The sequence below is a fragment of the Leptidea sinapis genome, chromosome 10 (genome assembly GCF_905404315.1).
Source record: "Leptidea sinapis chromosome 10, ilLepSina1.1, whole genome shotgun sequence".
NCBI lineage: Eukaryota > Metazoa > Arthropoda > Insecta > Lepidoptera > Pieridae > Leptidea > Leptidea sinapis.
In genome coordinates this window covers 5,676,116-5,699,759 of record NC_066274.1, presented here as the reverse complement: position 1 = coordinate 5,699,759, position 23,644 = coordinate 5,676,116, and the positions used below count along the sequence as shown (strand labels likewise).

At 37.0% G+C, this 23,644-nt stretch overlaps 1 protein-coding gene across 4 annotated transcripts in view; it reads right to left on the bottom strand.

Moving 5' to 3' along the window:
- LOC126966408 (probable E3 ubiquitin-protein ligase RNF144A) overlaps positions 1-23,644 on the bottom strand; it is a 153,675-nt gene that overhangs the window by 22,467 nt on the left and 107,564 nt on the right. For all 4 annotated transcript variants that reach the window (XM_050810427.1, XM_050810429.1, XM_050810430.1 and 1 more), the window contains 2 exons: positions 12,825-12,987; positions 1,339-1,469 (listed from right to left, as the gene is read on the bottom strand). In XM_050810427.1, the coding sequence (XP_050666384.1) occupies positions 1,339-1,469; positions 12,825-12,987 (294 nt within the window). The remainder of the gene's footprint in view (positions 1-1,338; positions 1,470-12,824; positions 12,988-23,644) is intronic.

Below are 23,644 nucleotides of genomic sequence, written 5' to 3'. Positions count from 1 at the left end.
GCTCAGAATATTTGGGTTTCTCAAAAATCCTGAGCGGCACTGCATTATAATGGGCAGAGCGTATCACTGACCACCAGTTGAACATCCTGCACGTCTCATCCCTTATTATCATAAAAAAAATTATACACACTCAGAAAACGGCCGGGATCTCGGTATTTTCAGGGTTGCCGCAACAGGTCTATTTTCCATTACACCAATAATGCCAAGATAACATTAGGGATACCTATTCCACAACCACCTACGTCGTACAACTACCGTGGTACAACCTTCAAAATATGTTAATCGTAGCACTCGTAGTAGTGGAAGCAAAAACTAAATAGTCGAAATGACGTGAAATACTTAAGTAGAAGTTACAGCTGGAAATTGATAAGAGCATGCAATTAAATGAAATGAATCGGGCAATCCCGATGTGAGATGAGCCCGTTTCAGAATGGAGGAGTATGTGGATAGCACTTAGGGATTAGCATTTATATATCTTTTGTTTATACCTCCAACAAGTGTAGAATCTAAACGAGTGTTATCAGCTGCTGCTTATGTTGGCAACAAGCTACGAAGTTGGCTTGATAGATAAGCATTGGATGCTTTGATGACATAAGATGTTAAGTCTCATTTGCCCAGTACTTTCACTAGCTACGACGCCCTTCAGACCGAAACACAGTAATGATTACACATTACTGCTTTACGGTAGAAGTGGCCGCCATTGTGGTACCCATACTCTAGCCGGCATCCTGTGCAAAGGAGCCTCCCACTGGTAAAACTTATTCTTTTTTTTTCTTACTTTGTGTTCTTCTTAGTTTAGTATAGACACACAATAACTGTACTACTTGCTCTATATAGGTACTTTTTTTTTTGTAAAAACGATTTTGGCATAATTATTTTTTGGTCAAGCAAGATTTGTTTTCTTATTCTGTCGAAATAATTGATTTCTTTGCAGAATTATGTGCTAAGTGCGGCCACATTGTAGATTCATATAATAATCCCACTATACGTGCCAGGAATTATACGTATAATACGATATGCAATATCTTTAGTTCATATTTAATGAAGACCCATACAACTGAAAGGTTAGTGACCCTGACTACTAAGCTAGAGGTCCCGGGTTCGAATCCCGGTAGGTGCAATCATTTATATGATGAATATGGATGTTTGTGTAGTGGTTGTTAATATATATTTATATATGTTTAAGTAAGTATAATGTATTAAATGTATCATTGTCTTGCACCCATAGTACAGGCTATGCCTAGTTTGGGGCAAGATAATATGTGTAAAAGTGTGTTGATATTATTATTAATGATATATATTATGACGTGTGTATTCGTTGCATCTCATTGGACCTACCTCCTGGTTGCACTGCGAGCAGAAGTCGTGCTTGCAGTTGGGGCAGTGGGCAGGACTAGCGGCACGCACGGCTACCACCGTGTCGCAGCCGGGCCGCGGGCAGAACGCGCGCATGGCGTCCATCGCTACTTCTGCAACACAAAAACAACACGTCATGTACAGACAACCCAGCCATGTATACGGCACAACAGCAAACACTCGATGAGCCTGACTCTCATAATGTGACCCAGCACACTAAAGTAAATTGCAAAATTGTAAGATTACTTGTCGATTAATTAGAGTGCCCTGTGAAGTTTCTCAACGAATCAAAAGTTCTTAGTATCAGTTTTCTTAGAGTTTCGGATCACAAACTTTTCCAAGTATGAATGTTTTTCTCTAGACGAGTATTTTCTGGATGGGACGACCAACTCACTAGTCTCTTAAACTAGTATCCACCAAAGCGCAGAGGAGAGGAGATCTATTTTGATAACCAATCAGATTTCGTTATTTCGACATCTCCACTCCGGTTAGCTTAGCTGGAAATGGATCAAGCGGAGAGAGAGGAGAGGAGATGTCTAATTTGTCTATAGTATTTAGTGCCACATCGAGTGATCACCGCACGCTGGAAAGCGTTGCTATAAATACAGTTCACATCTCCTCTCCGCTTTGGTGGAAACCGGGCCAGAAATAGTATTATGAGTCTGAAATATTCCCTAATTTCAGAAAAAAGAATCTCTAATTCAGAAACCAGTAACAACTGATTATGATCAGGTACCTACACCAGGTTTTCTATGTATGATAAATTTAATATAACGTTGAAAGTATATGCATCTATTAAAAAAGTTTCTGTGTGCTATTTTACGTTTTTAGAAAAAACAAAATCGTAATATACTTAGAAGTTATTAAATATAACCAATGAAAATATTATTATACCGCATAATTTAATTAAATAACGTGTAATTAAAAATCATTAAATTATTTGTATACAATTAGCGAGAAATAATTTATTTTATTTTGTAGGTACTTGTATATAAATTGAAATTTATTTAATTCTCGTCCATTGGTTGTGGTTAAGTAGACATTATATGAGTTACAAGAGGCTTGGTTGCTGAAGTATGATACAAATGGTCTAGTTGACCAGCTAACGTCAGGGTGAAGAATTTGCGTGACGGTGTGCGCGCGCATCGTTTATATTCACTCAGATAATTTATCCCTAACGCAGCCAAAAAAAAATACAATATTATTCAAAAATAGATACAAAATAGTTATTGAATTAATTACATTAAAAAAAAAATTAGAATTTCCCTGCAACAAATCAAGGAAGCCTACATACAACAACTGTCCATTGCTAGACCATGAGTCAATATTTTGTTTATAACATTCGTCGAAATATCTGAATAAAAAAGCTCCAATCGAGAGAGAGCTTAGCGAATTTTCCGGTCGATTTCTTTAAGTAAACTCCACGGAACGAAGAACGTTCAATATCTGCAGAACAGCCGGAAATAATATGAAATAAAAGATTCCCCTGCACAACAATAAAGATTGCTTTTGACTTTAATTTAACAATATTTAAGTGTTAAATGGCACGATAATGAATACCGGAAATGACGTGTAGTATGTTAATTTGCAGTTAATAGTTAAATAAATTGAGGACCCGCCAAGTGACGTAGAAATGTGAAAGCGACAAGTCAAGATCATTTGAGCGGAGTCACGGCCGTTCGTTGGCTCGGAACAAGCAACTGGTTTGATGTCCACACCTAGTTGGAGCTCCCTGCCACCCCGAAAGGAGTAACGCTATCAAATACCTTTCAAACGTCATCAAAGAAAAAGTAATAATAATGTTGTTCTAAGTAATTCCATGAAACAGCATTATATATTGCTAAGTATTATTAAATTTAAACATGATTTTAAACGCATTTCTTGACACACCTGTTGTTGCGGATGTCCATGGGCGGATGCCTCACGTCTCCCCATCCCGTGCCCGTAAAAAAAAATACTTATAGTCATGTGTAAGGTAATTAATTCCGTAAGGAAGTATGCGTCTAATAGCCTAAACACATGATCATATTTGGTCCGGCCGATTAATCACACGCGGTTCGATAGCGGACCATATTCGATGGTATGGTTCATTGTCCATTGCATAAAATTATTATTATTACCTTCTGGACCGTACCGAGAACGACGTCGGACCAATGCCAACCGGACCGTCCGATGGTCCGGCCGTACCACATCTGTACATGTGTTTAGTCAGGCGTCCTCATTCAGCGTGGAGTGCCGTGGTATTACTGCCTTGTTTGTCCTCGAACATGCGCGGTTCTGTGGCTTCCCCAGAATACGATACGCAGCCCCAGCAAGAATGCTCGGGGTGGGATTCTCCGACTCTGGTAGAACCGGTTCCCTCTTGGGCTTAAATCTCTTTGAGGACCGCTGTCATAATCTGGTGGAAGGGGAGGGATGGCCTCCAGTCCTCGACACTAACTTATGCTAATAGCGGCACTCAGCCGCTACTTCACGCCGGTATTCTGTGCGAGTGCGGAAATTAAACCGGACGAGTCTGGCCCGACTGTGCTGACGTCATAAGACGGCAGTGTCACTCTCCTCTCTTGTGAATAAATATTATATTCTATAAAATACAAGATTGGAACAAAGTAAATGTGAAGAAGAGTTAGAAAGGAGTTTCAGATTATATAGGAAGTACTCCTATTAAAGCGCCAGCTGTTTTTCTCTGTTATCTATGTATTACTCTATGATTCGCCGAGTCGCGCATGCTCCCTCTCCCAATTGTCATAACCGTGATCAAGCAAGATGTATTGCGCATATTAAACTTCTAAATGTTTCAAAATTACAAGCCATAATGATAAAGTACACTAAATTCATTGCTTTGTTTCATTATGAAACAACTCTTGTATGGATATATTATACTACATCAATTGTGTACAGTCGAGTGGCCCTTCACAATCAATTATAAGTATAATCTGGTAGATATAAACAGTCACTTTCGATTTTACTCTCCAATAACTAGTTTAGAATGGTACGAGCTCAACTGATGGAGCGATTCAGACGAATCTCTCGAACAACATTCAAGCAGGTCACAGCTATGCAAATATGTCTATGATTTATTTAATTTTAAATACTTTTGTTAATGAAACATTCTTTAATATGCATCAGGGCCTGAGCGGTACAGCATTGTAATGGGTAGGGCGTATCATCTGATCGTCTCGTCTCTTATTTTCATAAAATAAATATTGACAAATTAAGTTGGTCACACATTATAGGGCTGTCCGGTTATTTATACGCTAGTAGTTTAAGTCTAGTAGGCTAGTAAAATCCGTACGCTGACATACGCAGAGACAGCGTGTGTAGTTTATTTCATTAATAATATATCGGTTAGTAAACCGATTGCAAAAAAGGAGGAGGTTCTCAATTCGTCGGTATGTTTTTTTAAGTTTGTTACCTCAGAACGATGCAGTGCCGCTTAAGATTCTTGAAAGACCCAAAAATCCTGAGCGGCACTACAATTGTGCTTTTCACCATGAGACTTATGATGTTAAGTCTCATTTGCCCAGTAATTTCACTAGCCACAACACAATGAAACACAGTAATTCTTACACATTCCTGCTTCACGGCAGAAATAGGCGCCGTTGCGGCACCCATAATCCAACCGGCACCCTGCGCAAAGGAGCCTCCCACTGGTGATATGTGCTTCAGCTAGTTTAATATTCAAAATACTAAGGAGCTAATTCCAAGCGTTCTTGACTGTTTACGACTTGTCAATCAAAATCTGTTACAGAAACAAAAGATTCGCTTTCCTTTTCTATCTTGCTGTATCTCCGTTAGAGATTTTCTTCTCTCTCACATTCTTTACTATTCTATACGCTAGTTTATTGTAATTAGTCTATGTCTAAATATGTTTTTCACTATACAAATTTAATTTGTACGAAAGGAGATTGGCCATATACGGGCAATGGTTGTGTCAGACAATTATATTATATTTAATAAGTTAAGTTACTTTTTTACACTCAGTTTGGGACTACAAATAAAGTGCTTCCTATCCCGAGTAATTTTATTTGTTTTAAAAGAACTTTATATTATTGTAGCACTTTATATTAATCGAATCATAATCGATTAAGAGTGAAATCTTCATAGTACATTTATAAACATAGTTTTTTTTTTTGGAATATATCTCGTCTCGTAAAATCGAATCTAAACAATTCGTCATGCGGTGGGTGTATAATTTCAATCAGTGTCATTTTTTGCGTTGTAAATACCATAATAGTACTTTTAGTTATACTTGTTATATTTAAATAGTTAATTATATATAGCTACACGTAATTCAAAGCAACAGCAAAGGATATTTAATTATCTTTTTATGAAAATAAGAGACGAGACGATGAAGACGTTCAGCTGATGGTAATTGATACGCCTTGCCCATTACAATACAGTGCCGCTCAGGATTTTTGAAAAACCCAAATATTCTGAGCGGCACTACAATTATTGCGCTCGTCACCTTGAGACATAAGATGTTAAGTCTCATTTGCCCAGTAATTTCACTAGCTACGGCGCCCTTCTGACCGAATCACATTACTGCTTCACAGCAGAAACAGGCGTATTTTAATCCCATGCCGTTGTTTTGTATATTTTGCCAACACTATTACAGTGAGTGCTATTTATTATCAATTAACTACGTACCACGAGGTATTGTACCTACTTACATTAGTATGTGATTAGTTGTCTAATTAATGGTATACATGGCTTTTACACCATTCCTTAAATCATGACAGGTTAAGGGTTCGGATAACTTTGTAGGTAGCCATAAAAAAAAGCAGTAAAGTTCATGCGAACGAGCGCCTTACCCTCTTAACAACCTAAGCTAATATTCTTTAAAATTGTTTTTCTCTGAATGTGGGATTCAAACCACAAAAAAAATAGCGAATGAAAATAGAATTATCAAGGCTTGTTATTCTTCTTTATGGACGATGTGGGATTCAAACCCGCGGCACTCGGGATTCCCAGATGTTTTATTTATGTTGTCTTTGTAATTGTGATTTTGACTTTAAACGCGAATTGTATTACAAACATAATTATAATATATTGATGTGTCATTGAATAAACTACAAATATTTAACAAATTAAAAGAGCAAAGGACAGTAAGTATAATGAGTTAACTTCTTATCAATTTTGAAGCTCAATGAATAAATCATGTTCAGCTTTGTCTTTTCATATTGAACAGGCCGGCATTGCAGGCTGAGTACGGCCCGGTATCCACCAAAGCGGAGAGAAGAGGAGGCGAGAGGAGATAAGCTGCGAAGCTGTCAGGTAATGCCGGCTAGATTATGGGTACCACAACGGCGCCTATTTCTGCCGTGAAACAGAATTGTGTAAACATTTCAGACCGAAACACAGTGATGTCTAAACATTGAAAACATTAAACATGAAGGGCGCCGTAGCTAGTGTAATTACTGGGCAAATGAGACTTATCATCTTATGTCTCAAAGTGACGAACGCAATTGTGGTGCCGATCAGAAACTTTTGGGTTTTTAAGAATTAAGGTTGTAAGGCAGGGCGTATCAATTACCATCAGCGGAATGTTCTGCTCGTCTCCTCTCGAAGCGGAGAGGAGATATGCGCTGTGCATAGCAGTGATGTGAGCTGTGAGAGCTCGAAATCAGTCAAGTGATGTCTACGAATGCAAGACGTCATCAGGCCCGCCTAATCGTATCTCCGCTCTGCCGCGCCGCTTGATCGCTCGACGCTCTCCGCTGAATCGTTTTCCACCGAAGCTAACAGGAGAGGAGATGTGGAATTAACGAAATCTGATTGATTATCAAAATACATCTCATCTCCTATTCGCTGTGGTGGATTCCGCGCCTAATGGTAAAGTGAACATTTTCAAAGGCGCGCGGATTATCGTACGTTCGTTGAACTCGGCTCGAGGCGGCAGCGCCACTTCTATACGGAAACACTTTCGTTCGCAACAACCAAGGCATTTAACTCGTTATGTAATGCAGGAAGAAAACAATCCCACGGTCGCGCCTGTTGCTGTTTGGGGTCTACTTCCGTATAGATTTATCGAATTAAAGTCAAAATCAAATAAACTTTATTCAGTTATGCCTTAAACTAAGGGCTTTTGAAGAACATACAAGAAACTCAACGGCCACTCATTTCAATAAATTTTACAATGGTTGTATATATATATATATGTCGCAGGGAAATGATAATAATTGGTCATTGGTCAATTCCCAAAGTGATTTGATCAAATCACGGAGTATGTTTAAAGAACAACACGATTTTATCATTTTTCTAAACAAATCTAGTGATATGATCAAATGCCAGGGTTGGTTCCGTAAAATGACAATGAGTGACGCGACTAGAAGAACTTACGATGTAAAAGCGAACGAAGGGAGCTTCAGACTCGAGTCATACCCCGACCCGGACGGCTTAGATGGAATTCGTGTTTTTTTAAAAATTAACTATGGGCCCCGCGAAGCAGGGCTTCTACTTGGCCTATAGAGAAAGTTTAATCTGTTTTCAGGTTAGGTTACATTAATTTGATTTTCAAGAGACTGGTGCGTTACCTTTTCATGGGAGTGGGGGAGTGAGCCAGGGGACAGAAGACATCTCCCTCCCTCCCTCCCCATTCCCCTCTCACCCCCCTCCACCTGCGACATGTCACATGATACTAAATTCTTACCAAATTATGTCTAAGTCTTACCAAATAAACCCTATAAACACCAAAGAAAATACTTTTTGTCATTTCACGGAACCAACTCTGGCAATTGGTCGAATCACTAGATTTGTTTCGAGAAATGATAAAACCGTGTTGCTCTTTTAACATCTTCCGAGATTTGACCAAATCACTGTTTTTATCATATCCCTGCGACATATATATAACAGATTAGTTTGTAAGGTGCTGCATCCAATATATAAGTCGTGTTTAAATAATATAAATTATTTCATAATTTAGGACTCAACTCTACAATTATCAGAGCATGGTGTCTATATAAAATGCTCGTAAGAATGCACTCGAATGTAGATTTATTTAATGATTCTTTTGGCTCACTAAAATATAAAATAGTAACTTACTTTAAGTTAAACTACTATCTGAAAACCTTACTTAATTCTCACTGTAACTGTAATTGCTACCTATTTATCAAATAGCATCCACATAAGAGGATTACAATCAAGCCATAAATTTTCCTTGGTGGTTTTTCCATTTTAAGATTCTACGGTAACCACCATAAATAACGTATTTAAACCCCTCCCCTCTACTCAATTTTATTAAAATATTGCATGCAATGCAGTTCTTTATTCTGCGAGCCACAATAAAAAAATGTGGGGGTGTTTAATGGAGGTTTGGTGATAGAATAATAGAACCAAATTAAACTAAATTAACTATAACACTAGCGCTCTACAATTGTAATTAAGGTTTTTATTGAGGTAGGCTATGCCTATTAGCATATATTGATTTCATGCCCCTGATTAAGATATCACATAGAATATCAACATTCAGCTTAAAGCTAAAATGTATAAAAGTCAGAGCACTCAACTAGATTGAGTGGTAAGTGGTAACACACCCTCGCGACGGTAACGCCTCAATTAGTGACACTGCCGCGGCTTGCCAGACAACTACGATCGATGTAATAGATACCGCAAAAGCAATTAGCTTTTGCTCAAAATTATCATCGCCCATGCTGTCTGCGACATAAGAGTCATTATTAAATTACGTTAGCTGCCTGTAAAGTGGAATTTGTACGAGTACGCTTGTCATTGGTTGCAAAACTGAAGTGTCAGTGGGCAGGGCACATAGTTCGACGGACAGATAGCCGTTGGGGCAGTAAAGTGCTCGAATGGCGACCACGTGCCGGAAGACGCAGTGTCGGTAGGCCCCCCCACAAGTTGGACCGATGATCTGGTCAAGATCGCCGGAATACGTCGGATGAGGGCAGCGCAGGACCGTTCGTCGTGGAAATCTTTGGGGGAGGCCTTTGTCCAACAGTGGACGTCTTCCGGCTGATTATGACGCTTGTACTTTGCAGATCTTTAATAAAATCCGCCCAAGGAGTTTGTTTGTTCAATGCCTTGCTTGTGAGTAAAAAGGTCTCGTTTCGTGAGAACGTGATTCCGTAGGTATATAAGACTGCCACATAATAATATAATGCGGTGAAAGTGAAAGTTGATGGCAGCTCCAAACACCTTTTCAAATTTTTCCGGTGATTGAAATGCTATAAGTGCAAATTCCTTGCGGATCGGTTTTGCCTACATACTACATGGCTACGTACGCTTGCAACGCACCAGATATTGAGGGACTTAATTACTTGATAGCTTCGTCTAGAATCTAGACGAAGCTATCCCGCTCAAAGTCACGCGTGGCGAGTGTAGGTACCTACTATTACATTTAGCTTGGCACCGACTTCAAAACTATATTGATAGCACATACAAATAATAGTATTTTATTAATATTAAAGTTAAAGATTTGCATGAGAGAGGTATTAAATTAAATTTTTAGTTATTTGATACTTTTAAGTTGGTTTTTTTAAACGATTTTATTTTTTATTTTTTACTCATTAGTGGCAGCTAATAATAATATATAATCAACCGGAATGAAAACTCCTAAATAAACCGTACAAAAAAAACAATTATAATATCATCAACATGGACAAAAATTTTCGTAAAAAATGTTCATAAAATGAAAACTACTGGGTCAAACTATGTAAAGTGGGACCCAAATGGCATCTATTCCGCATCGAACAAAAAAAGAATTACCGTAAATCGGATCATAAATCTCAGAGTAATCGGTGTGCATACATAAAACAAATACCGATCGAATTGAGAACCTCCACCTTTTTGAAGTCGGTTAAAAATAATAAACAAATGCTTGCGAGGAGTCAAATGAACCATTCCTCTCGCTAACAATCCATCGTTAAAACATTTTATTGCGCACTGAGGTTTTTGTTGAGTTATCAATGGTTTCACATGATTGATAGTCAGTTGTTAGACTTGATAACTATATTTGCCGTAAGTACTCATTTACATAATCATTCAAAGAACTATGAATGCCTTCATAAAATGCCATACCATTTAATATAATATAAATCAAATAAAATAGACACAGAACAAAAAATAACATCCAGCTTTACAATAATTTATAACTGTAACTGACAACAGCTGTTTAATGTCTATCTTTGAAATATTTGTTTTTAAATATAGTATATTATTATTCTATTATAGTAGTATTGTTTCCTCTTAGTCTGATCAACAGCTCCACGGAACAACTGCTACGATTACACGCATAGACGATTTTATAATGTGCCATTAATTAACGTACAATAAATATAGGCTCACAATCACGCTCAAAATATGGCTGAAGCAAAGTTTCCATTCAGTTGTGTTTCGACCGCGCTTTGAATACAACGCCACGCAATGACAAAGTGTTCGGTGAAAAACTGTTTAAATAACAGCATATCCACACTTTGTGTAACTAACTTGACGTTTCTAATCATTTTGCTCAATAATTACATTTCAATTGCTAAAACAAAATGTTCTTGCCTCGTGTTCGCGTACGTCGCGCGCGTGACGTAGTGTTACTACTTCTAATGAGCGTATAGAATAATTTGAACAGCAAATTCTATTCCCAATACAAACACTAAATATAACTAGCCCAAGTAGGTCGTAATGTAGGAATGTCGATCAATTATTCATATGAACTCGAAAATCAAACACTTTAATAGGTTGCAGTAATCATTTTGACTTTTGCGTATACCTGATAACTTGTGTGATCAATAACAGTCATACCTACCTGCACTACACACTACACAATAAAACAATGGGTAATTGAAAATGAATACTATCAAATAACTCAATAGGTACTTCGTGAAATCTACGCGTCACGTTATCTCGTCAGTCATCAAATAAAATACACTGCAATAACATCCTGCCTGGGAATCTGGTAAATAAGGTGGATGTGGTAATCAGGAGGCAGGCTTCATAGCCAAGAATACACAGTATTATAATATTACTAAGTAGGCAAAATCTTTATCAAAATATGGGCAAGTCATGAGAATTTGTCAGTCAGATACTTCTTAAGGCGATACAAAATGCCAGCGACCTTGAGCAATTGGGGAGGAGCTTGTATCAGTACCCGCGACCGCAAAACGAACCACCGCAATGAACTTTTGTTGTTATTACGATAGTTAAGATACATTATTTGGTTAACCAGTATAATATAGCTAGCCAGCTATTTATAACCTAGGTCCTAAAGAATCATTGAAGACAAATTTCAAAGAAATTAACATCTTGATCGTTGCTTCTTGATAATGTAACGTATGTTCATAGGCACATAATTCGCTAGAAACTGTCATAACCATAATGTTAACACCAGGACCAGACTTAGGACAGGACAGCTTATAATGCCTAGTACTGAGCTAAGTCGAGTTAGTAAGTCTTTTGTGGGGCGATGTATATGCTTTTACAAGATCCGAGAAAATGTTCAAAACAAAAGTATTACGTTATTAAAAAATGTTTGTGTGGTAAATCTTACTATAACATAAATGACTTTCTTAATGATACCACAAATTGGCAATGGAGCGACCGCCCTCAGGCTATTAAATAATAAGTTTAATTGTACAATGTTGCTTTGTAAACATATTTTTGATGAAAAAAAAAAGCCAGCTGAGTTTGTTGCGCCCGTTCTTCTCAGGCGTGAGGTATTCATTTAGGAATGGGTGGTAGTTTTTTGACTTTCAATAAGTGATGTCACATCCTATTTTGAATAAAAATATTTGAATTTGAATTTAATGCCTTTATTTTGTAAGGATTCGGATTTACCAACTGTTTTGGCTTGAAACTTATACGCTAATGATATCGTGTTGTATTTGCACGGTGCGTTACCGTCTACTCGTGACGGCAGCCAGCAATTCACTGCAACTAGGGCTTCCAATCCCGCTATACCGAGTTCTCGGTATTGCGGGATTACGGGCGCGGGATTTGCGGGACTGAAAAAAAATGTGCATGCGATGCAAAATAGGATACCCTGCGTGAATTATTATTCTTAACAACTCAAGTTATTAACTGTTTCGTATTTTCGTGATGTTTATTGATACATCCTTTTAGAATAGAATAAAAATTTAAGGTTGTGTACGTGAATGAAAGATACATCCACGTACAAGCCCTTAAAAGGAATACCGCCCACAAGTGTGGAAGTAATAGTCCCCAATTCATTGCGCACCAAGATTATTGGGAAAAAAATCCAGCCAGATTTATCAAACACAATACGAATAAAAGCCGTGTACTAAAGGTAAGGTAATCAAATTATCTTTAAGATTGTGAACGTTTAATAGAAATATACCCAATGGTTTATGTCTGATCATCGCTTTTTTGTGTGACCCGCGTTAGGCATAGTTGTAAAAATAAATTACACTATTTTTATTAAGTATTAAGTAGTGGTGTTTAATTTTAAATTTTTTCAAAATATATTATGAAATAGCCGATCAGATGTACTTGGTACTCACCATGATTGATCCTAAACTTGATGTGTTTCTCTAGGACGCTGTCCGACACCAGCCTCGAGATCTCTTCAGTGGACAGCGCCGCGCCTGCGCTGCATCGTGCGTCTGGACACGACACTTCGTACGCCCCATTGCATATTTCAAACTCCACGTACGCTTTCATGCACTGTAACAAAGGAAACATTATACATATGTGTATTGTTTATATATTACAAAATCAGCGGACTCAAGAGGCATAAAAGGGCGAAAAAGGCATTTATTCTAATATACTAGATACTACTACCGCTTCGGAAACAAATGGCGCACTGCGAGAGAAGAAGCGGCGCAAGAAACTCTCCCAGCATCCTTTTTTTGCGCTCTTTTTAATTTATTATACTCTATATTCGAACGTGGTGGACTTCACTTAAATTAAAATTACCGGCTCATTTAAGGACTTGTTGACATATAGAGAACGACGGTGCACGTAAGCCCAAACGACGACGATATTATAGGTAATATCATTCTGTCAGTTCTATTACAGCTAAATATCATTTGCCATGTGTTTGCTCTATTCAATGCATATCATGTATATTAGACCAGGTCCACATAGTAATAATTGTAAGTAAAGGCATTTAGTAAGTATTGCATACGTGGATGGACTTAATCTTTTGTTATTTGGTAGAGTTCTCGTGACAGGCATCGTTATGGTCGCTTAATGCCACTGCTTGTGGCGGCGACGTGACGCGGGTCGTTCCTTTCCCTAAAAGATGGTCGAAAGAGGCGATGCCTGGTCCATGCGTGAATGCTCGTAAACGGGCGCTACTTGTGGTAACTGGATGATCCTCTTTCCGGGAAGTCTGCTTCATGTTTCTTTATTTCTTTTATTTTTTAAGTTAAAGTTATTATATATATTTTTTATAAATATAATGCTAATAAAATGATCGCATAATGTCTTTATTTTATTTACGGTATGTGTAGATTGATGCATCTACTGTTTGGTACTATATGTATGTACTCAACAACTATAACTATGTTTTTACTTATTAATTTACATTTTTTTTACTTACTCGTATAAGGCATTTAGTAATTGACGTTTGTGTATTTTGTTGCATCACTTTGCATATATTGTAATTGAAATGATTTATAAAAAAAAAAAATTGAAAAGAGCAACCTTAGAGTTTCTTGCTCGTTCTTCTCTAATGAAATCTGCCTTCCGAACGAGCTGTATAAAAAAATGACATATGTCAAGTTTAATAAAATTTACCTACGAAATGAAATAGTTTTGATTTGTGTAAAAATTTGTCTATAAAATAGTACTTGTTCTCTGTACGCATACTGTTTAATCTACGTCATCCTTTTAGTCTTTGTCAGAGTATAGACAATGCATACTTTATAGAACCTGCTCTCTCTTTGCCCTTCACCGCAATGGAAGCTACACGAAGATCACGAAACTCTTGCTAAATAAGTTATAATTAAAAATACATCTTGCACAAAAACAGTTTACTAATTTCAATCCTAACAATTTGATTATACCGAAGGAAAACTAACGAACGAAAGCGAATCGCTAGTTTCAGTTAGCCGTTAGCCTTTACAAGTGAAATCCCTTAGTAGAAAGAAAAAAGAATTGTAGAAAACTTCATGAAATTCTAACTATAAACGTTTGAAAATACATTTAAATATTTTAGATATCAATGTCATCTTAGAAGCGCCACTTTCTCGACCAGTTCGTACGTCCAAAGCTTTGCATTATTCATTAGTCACAACACTACGATAATCTTTCTTGGAAACATGAAAACCTAAACATGTTCGATTCTCGATATCGAGAACGAAAAACCCGACTAGTGAGTATTGTAAAATATGTAGATTACTTTTTTATTATTTGGTTGAGTTCCTGTCATAGGCTTCCTCATGCTCACTTTAAATGCCATTGCTTGTGGCGGAGACGTGGGACGGGTTGTTCCCTTCCCCAAAAATATGTTCGAAGGAAGTTGATGGATGGTCGGGTGCTATCTGCGGTGGCTGGGTGATCATATTATGGTAGAGTCATGTTTTTAAAATTAAAGTTATTGTATATAAATCAATGTTTACATATACTTTTATAATTGCTTATATATTTTTTATGGTGTGTGGTCAATCCACATCTACCGTACTCGATAATTCTTAACACATGAGTTTTTTAATTTATTCAGTTAGTTAATTTAGTATATTGAGTTACTCGTGTGAGTTTTTTTTTATGTAAATAAAAGACGAGACGAGCAGGACGTTCAGCTGAGGGTAATTGATAAGCCCTGCCCGTTAGTGCCGCTCAGAATTATTGAAAAATCCAAAAATTCTGAGTGGCACTACAATTGCGCTCGTCACCTTGAGACATAAGATGTTACGTCTCATTTCCCCAGTAATTTCACTAGCTACGGCGCCCTTCAGACCGAAACACAGTAATTTTTACACATTAATGCTTCACGGCAGAAATAGGCGCCGTTGTGGTACCCAGTAAGTAACGTACGTGTAACTCTTTTTTTTTCGTATTGGAGAAATAATGAAACATAGGCTCTCTTTACTCATTGATATTTCTAAAAATATGTAGTGATAATTCAAAAATGTAATCTTAAACTGTATTGTAAATTTCTTACATTATCATTACAGAATTAGGCTAACTGACTTTTATTGAACAGGTTGATTTGAGTTACACCACGGCCAATCTAATGAAGAGAGGAAGGAAGATCTAATCTTTGCCTATGTTTATAATAGGGGTTAAAGTATGAAATTTCCGTTTTATTGTAATAGGTAGATACTTCGAATTGACATAGACCCTTCATGGTTTGAGATTTTTAAGTGAAACTTTTTCCACATGGTTCCTATGTAGTTTTTCTTTTAAAAGTTGTGCAACATTCGATTATCGACTTTCAGCTGTTTTTTTTTATTTAGCTTAGACAATATAAAATATGTATATGCATTATATCACTAAAATTATAATTTTGAAGTAGGCTCTATTGCTATATTTAATCAATCAATTTGATATGTATATATTTATTTGCATTTTATATTGAATGAAATTGTCATATTTTTTTTTCTTTTTTTTTATATATATGAGAGGGGGCAAACGGGCAAGAGGCTCACGGGATGGGGAGAGGTGCGGCAACCGCCCATGGACATCCGCAACAACAGGTGTGTCAAGAAATGCGTTGCGATCGAACTACATCGCTTGAACAATGTATTGTTCAAGCGATGTAGTTAAACCCTGTATCACGTTTTAGTGTCCGATACATCATACAATGTGTGAGTGTATCTGTATAGCTTCTTTGACATATTTTTTTTTTATTTGGCTCGCGCTCGGTTTTTAATTATTCAGCCTGTTAATTGTTCGTTCAATGTCCGCTTTTGATCATTGAAACTTTCATTAACTAATCCTCATTTTTTTATGGAAAAGGAGGACAACCGAGCGTACGGGTCACCTGGTGTTAAGTGACCACCGCCGCCCACATTCTCTTGCAACACCAGAGGAATCACAGGAGCGTGCCGGCCTTTAAGGAAGGTGTATGCGCTTTTTTTGAAGGTACCCATGTCGTATCGTCCCTGAAACACCGCACGAGGAAGTTCATACCACAACTTTATAGTACGTGGAAGCAAGCTCCACACAATGAAGCGATGTCTCTACGCAACGCCAAGTGATCCAACATTTCAAAATATTCAAATCACTTAAAATCCCTAGGGATATTAAAAAGTTATTTCAGTCCCTGCTGTTTCCGAGGATCCAACTAGCTCATTACGAATATATATTGTGATTAAAAATTGATTTTTTTCTCATCATATTATATCTGCATTTATTGTAATTGAACAAGTAGTAGATAATTAGAGTTTAATGATTCTTCCGTTTTATTTATCCCACTTATGCGATAAAAAATAAAACCTATAAATCATTTATCACACAGTTGCAATTATTATTATGTTGTGACATGAAAAACTGGTTTGTTATTATTGATTAATGCGAGGCTATTATGATTGAATGTGTCCCGTCTTTAATATTCATATTACATATGACACAAACCTGTTGGCTGGTCACCGATTTGAATAGTTGAAAGCATACTTAGCAAGATTTGCATTGAAAACAATCACAGTTAGAATTAGTTTTGTCTCCGGGTAGATAGAGTCGCTACCTCGGGAGCAAAAACACTCGCCTTAAAAATAGCAGTTTGCCACCTTAGCATACAAACTACAGTCTAGTATTATTTATTTTATAAAAAAAAACTACTTATAAAAAAAACCGTCTTCAAAAACTCAAAAGTATAAAATAATAGAGATTTAATTTAATAAACCTCAAACAAATCTTATACCTTTAATATTAAACATCCGGACGACCGAGCCTTGGATATATATAGGATATAGTGGATAGCCATAAATTGAACAAAAAAAAAACTAATAGGACATCTGGATTCGAACCGGGCTCTTCTGCTTTCCGGATCATCCAATGTCTCATCTGAGCTATTACAGTCTTATATATAGTGGCGAAATTTACATTCTAATGTTACTACAGCTGTTTCTCATTAAAACACGGATAAAACTACTTTTTTTTTTAATTGAAAGAAACAAGAATTGCTCGTTTAAAGATATAAGATAAAAAACTATTACTGTCAAATTTTTATGGGACCAAATAGCAAATATTCCGCATCAAACTAAAGAATATTCCGAAAATCGGATCATAAATCTCAGCGTAATCGGTGTACATACATAAAAAAATACGTCGGTTAAAAATGAGAAATTCACGAACAGGTAATTTCATTTGACAGCAAATACGAGAAAAACATCAAGAGTAAAGTGATTTTAAGATGTGACGAATGTAAGGACAAGCCGGGCGAGCAGACATTAAAATTAATTGAATTCGTGTAAAGAAAAACACATTTCGAATGCGGTGCATAATTTGAGATATTGAAATGCTGAACGCAAAAACCGAAACGAAATTGTCAGTAGTATAAGCCTTAATCACGGACTAGTAAAAAAAGAAGGACTCCGCGCCGTGGTATTAGCAAGTGAAGCACCTACAAGTTTTATCTCCCTCAAATAATCATATATCCACAAATACTTTTATATTATTGTTTTTACACTGTTTAACAACGCACGACGGCATTTTTAAAATATTTTATTGCGACGCAAACTGATCTGTCACAGACGATGGCAAATCTCATAATAGCGGCCGATCGGCTTGTATTAGTGTATGCGTCGGGCTATGTATTAACACGTTTACCGGCTTGTTTTGGTGCCTCACTGTTATGTAAGGTGACACGGAGACCTTATATTTTTCTCGTCCGTGGCCATAATGTATTATTGATTATGAATAATTCACGTGGGAGTAGAGCATCGCATCGGTTTAGCAGCAATGTGGAAAGTTTTGCAAAGGCTTCCAAATATAGGAAAAAAGGTTTCAGCGATCTAAAGTTTGGAATAACTCGATTATTGGCGAAAGGGTGAGATCACAGGTGGTTTGAGGTAAGGAGTTACAAGTCGGTGCAATGTTTGCTAGTGTAGGACCGTTGCGGTCAGTGTGGCAGACATATCTGTAAGACGTCCGCGGGATCTTATTTAGTCTGCGCGGGCACTGACTTATTATCTGTAGGTACGTGTGTAGTCACCGCAGGCTATGTGCACACAGACCCAAACAGCATGTAAATACTACGTAATAAGAGGCAGGACTGCCTGAGTAAAAATTGAAATTTAGTTTAATATGAAACGTGCAGTGCGATTTGACATAAGTTTGAAATAGTAATTACAATATGGCGACGAAGATAATCCGGCTAAGTTTGAAAGCGAACAGTTCCGTAACGTTTTAACGTACCTTTACGTTTAAAGGATTTCGGCTATCTCCGTTTATTACAAGATTATAGCCGTCACCTATTAATCTATCAATGACGTTCCGCACGTTACGCACGTTTCATACAACCGTTTTTTTCTTACTACTGTCAGTAATTAGCTGTCAATAATCTGAAGCTGTCCCAATATGCCCGATTAGTCATTCTTATCGCCTTATATTGGGACGCGAGAATTGCAATATTCATACAAACTTTATATCGCTGGTAAGCTATACGTCGTAGCATTGACAGACAGCGTGTACGAATAAGGTGAGTTACCGTCAATAAGTTTATTGGGACAGAAAAGTCAACGATAGTTACGATTTTTATCTCAAGTAAGAGATGGACTGAATATTGGGAACGACCGTTAGAGAGTTTCGCTAGGCTGACAGACAGCAACCAGTGCAGACGTTAATTGGTTTTCGGCCGTTTTCAATAACGTATCTCTAGTAACGGATACATTGCTGTCACCGTTTAATGACATGATCTTATCTATCCATAGTTATGTCCAATATAGTTATATTATTAGTTTAGTCCAATGCTATCTGTCGATAGGTTATTAAAGTGTAAGTAAGCGTAAAACGATCTGTCCTACCTCTAGTAGGCTAAACTAAGGATAGACAGATTATTGAAAACAGCCGTTAATTATTGAACTGTGAGCAAAGAATTCACGAATCCCGAAATGCTGCCTACCAAAATTTTATAAAAAAAAATTAAAGAAATCTATCCCAACGCTGATTTAGCGTATGTTAAGAAAATAAATTACTCCCTTTGGTTGTTACTTTTTAAACAATTGTTTTTGCTAACTAGAGTACAAAACCCAATTTATTGTGATTTTAACACGTTGTTACGATTTTCGTCATTAAGAAAACGTAAGTGGGTGTAAATGTGGCTAAACCATCGCACGTGACAACAGCCAGGAGTGGCTCTATGCACGGACTAATAAAAAAATAAGGACTCCGTGTCACCTTACATAACAGTGTAGCACCAAGGCAAGCCATTTAACGTGTTAATACATAGCCCCACGCACACACTTACATTGCTACAGGCCGATAGGCGGCCATTATGAGAATTGTCATCGTCTATGACAGATCAGTTTGCTTAATGAAATATTTTAAAAATGTCGTCGTGCGTTGTGAAAAAGTGTAAAAACGATACTATATAAGTATTTGTGGCCATATATGATTATTAAAGGGAGAAAAAATTGTGTAACTAGTATCCCCCGTAACTCACGCCGCGCATAGACGAGGCACGCTGAGGGGCAGACACGGCGTCTACGAGAGCGAGCGGTGCCTAGTCGTAGCACCACAGAATACAACGCTAACGACCGTGACGATAATCATACGGTGAAAAACCGTGTTTTTTTTTATGAAAATAAGGGACGAGACGAGCATGACGTTCAGCTGATGGTAATTGATACGCCCTGCCCATTACAATGCAGTGCCGCTCAGGATTCTTGAAAAACCCAAAAATTCTGAGCGGCACAACATTTGTGCTCGTCACCTTGAGACATAAGATGTAAAGTCTCATTTGCCCAGTAATTTCACTAGCTACGGACTGAAGTACAACAATGCTTTCACATTACTGCTTTACGGCAGAAATAGGCGCGGTTGTGGTAGGCATAATCTAGCCGGCATCCTGTGCAAAGGAGCCTCCCACTGGTGTGTGGATAAGAAGACACCTTATAATTCAAATGTGATGCGAAATGATATTAGACATCTAAAGATTTCGGAATAGCTTATATCTTGTTGTTCGCTTTCATTTTTGTGAACACTCGCCGCAGAATTCGGTATTACACTTCGGATACGAACTTGTAAAATAGTCATTAAGCTAGGATTTGCTTCGTAATCTGTAATTATTACCTATATATTATTACATCCGCCGATGTCCTCCACAGATATAGGTATTAGCTTCATAAAATATCAAGGGTAAAACCCACCATTCATAAATGGAAAAACCGTGAGACAGTCGGAGTAAATTAAATTCTAAAATGCTGCACGTATAGATGAAATGGGACATGAGATTTTACGACACCAGGTCTTCTAGAATTCTATTTCTAATAAAACCCTAAATGTTTGATGAGAACACTCCGCCTTTTCAGATATTTCGATATATGATTCAGGTGAGATTAAAAAGTTCAATACAAAGACCAAAGAGGATGTAAATGCTACGTAATAAGAGGCGGTACTGCCTAAGTAAAAATTGAAATTTAGTTTAGTATGAGACGTGCAGTGCTATTTGACATAAGTTTGAAATAGTAGTAATTACAGTGTGGCGATTGGTGACGAAGTATAATCCGGCTAAGTTTGAAAGCGAACAGTTGCTTAAAACACAACAACAAATCCACTTCGGCTATCTCCGTTTTTACAAGACTATATCTGTCTGTTGTTGGCGTAATAGGCGTATTAAACGGGATGAGGAATCGTATTTAGTGTTAAGAAATGTATGAAAACAAGTCTTAAGTTTTTTTTTCTTTCTTTTTTTTATATGGGAGGGGGCAAACGGGCAAGAGGCTAACGGGATGGGGAGAGGTGTGTCAAGAAATTCGTTGCCGGCCTTTAAGGTGGTATGCTTTTTTCTTGAAGGGCCCTAAGTCGTATCTGTTCGGGAAGACCACCGCCGGTAGTTGATTCCACAAAGAGGCTGTGCGAGGCAAGAAATTTCGAACAAAACGCGCGGTTGTGGAATGCCAGACGTCTACGTGATGCGGATGGTACTTTGCACGTAACGTCCGATGGTGGAATTCGGCCGCTGGAATCAACCCGAACAGCTCCTCTGAGCACTCCCCGTCATAAATGCGGTAGAAGATGCAGCGAGAACCCACATCTCTACGCAATGCTAAAGAATCAAGCCGATCGCAGATGACTTGATCGTCGAAGTTTAAAGTTTAAGTTGCAGGGACTCGCATAAAAAGGCGTATTATAGGAGATCGTATTAAATGTTATAATTTTTAGACGCTTCCAAGATCTAGTTTCCACTGTATGTTCTATCTTGTTGTTATTGTAACTCCAATTGTGTTTTATTCACTAGCGTCAAGAATAAACTAATAAATTGGTTTAATTTTTTTAACAGCAAATTAAACTTTGAAACTCTATGTACTCGTTAAGTCTTAACCTTATATTTTGTACCCTTTGGGTTTCTTGCGTCCATAAATTGAGGGGTTGCTGTTTTAAAAGTTATTAACTTAAAGTAAGACTGTTCAGAAAAGACTAGCCAGAAAGCAAAAGAAACATAGCATGCTATTTACGAAGTAGGTGATCCGAGGCCTAAGTCAGTGCATAGACGTTGTTAATCGCTACTGTAAGTAACTACACAATATAAGCTGTAAATAATTTTTCAAAACGACTTACACAAAAGTTCCAATTTTTTAACACCTCCAGCCTAACCTAGCTACAGGTTTGTATCAATGTAACCAAATGTTACTTTTGAACGTCATTTTCAACCACTTTAAAATGTAGGATATAATTGACACTTTGCAGGCTTATCAAGCACCGATGAAAATACAATCATTAAAACAGTCAGCCCCACGTCTATTAGCTTAGTATGTATGTTTGTATGTAATGTATCTTTGAAGGTAATTTATCATGGAACGTAATTTTCGGCCCCTTCGTCGGATTAATCACACACACATTTCCCTTCATCCTCCGTTCTCTGATCATGTCTTTTTTATAAATAGTAGTTACGTAAATTATAATAGTAGAACTTTTATAAATAGCTAGTGTTATAATTTGTGTTATTTTGTTTGTAATAAATAAAGGTTAAAGAGCGGTGACTCCCAACACAGGCGATAAGCTTAACGGGAGACACCTGCCCCTAGTTTTAAAGTATTTTTTGTTACAGAAATAAACAAATTTATTATGATTATTATTATATTACAATCGGTCGGATTAATTTGGACCTTTACACACTCACAAGGACATATGGCAATCCAATAATTTATATAGTCTGTCACATTATCCTTACCAACAGAGTAATCAGCTATTTTTTTTATATCTGTTACCCGTTTGTGTACTTGTGTCAAAATATACAAAAGCGCGTGCTAATATGTCATGTGCACGCCAAAAAGTCGATTATTCGTTGCTGCGAAATCATCATCGATTAATATGGTTAATAATGGTTAAAATAAACTAAAAACCCAGCTTTCATAGATAACCAAATTAAAAAGTCGAAATAATTATCAATAACATTAGATTAGGAATAGTGTGATTAAAAATACTTTTTTTTTAGAATTATTTTCCAATTTGAAAATTAGAGTCCAATATTTACTTAGATAAAAATTATTAGTCTATTCAGAATTTTGTCTTAATCATAAACATCCTTGATCATAATACTATTTTGAGCAAGAAATATATTTTAAACTACAAAAAATTTTGCGAAAATAAAAATTTTAATTACTTGCTAATTTGAAGTAAACAATCGTCCCCGATCCTCTGTATGAACTATGACGTCATTGTTCGCTTGGTGAACACCAAGCGCTTCAAATTAGCAGTGGTTGGTTCTATAGAATAATTTTGTCGTATAAGAAAATATATAAAATATTTATAAAACTACGGTCCTATTTATTTTATAAGACGCCAAACACTTGAAAATAACGAGTCCTTTGCTCCTTCAAGAAGCAACAAGTATCCTTACGATCGCTCCGAGTACCAGGCGAACACGACAGCGTAGGAGTTGTTTGGTAATACTATTGATTCGCATGTCGTGTACTACGCACACTGAACCACTTTAAAGGCTAAATAAAACACTCGACGTAACAAGGTTGTGTGCGCCACGGTTGTGCCTATAGTACGTGCGCACAGACGGAGCCTTCTCGGTCGAGGTAGATTAATTTATGTATTATTTATTTAGCCCATGTGCCTAATAACAAAAACATAAGCATCAATACAATAAATAAACAAGGTTAGAACAAGATAGCCCTTCCGTAATCCGCTTCATTGTGAGCATATTAATGATGATAGAATTAGTTTACTATTGATGAAGCAAGGAAGTAAATCACATTTATAG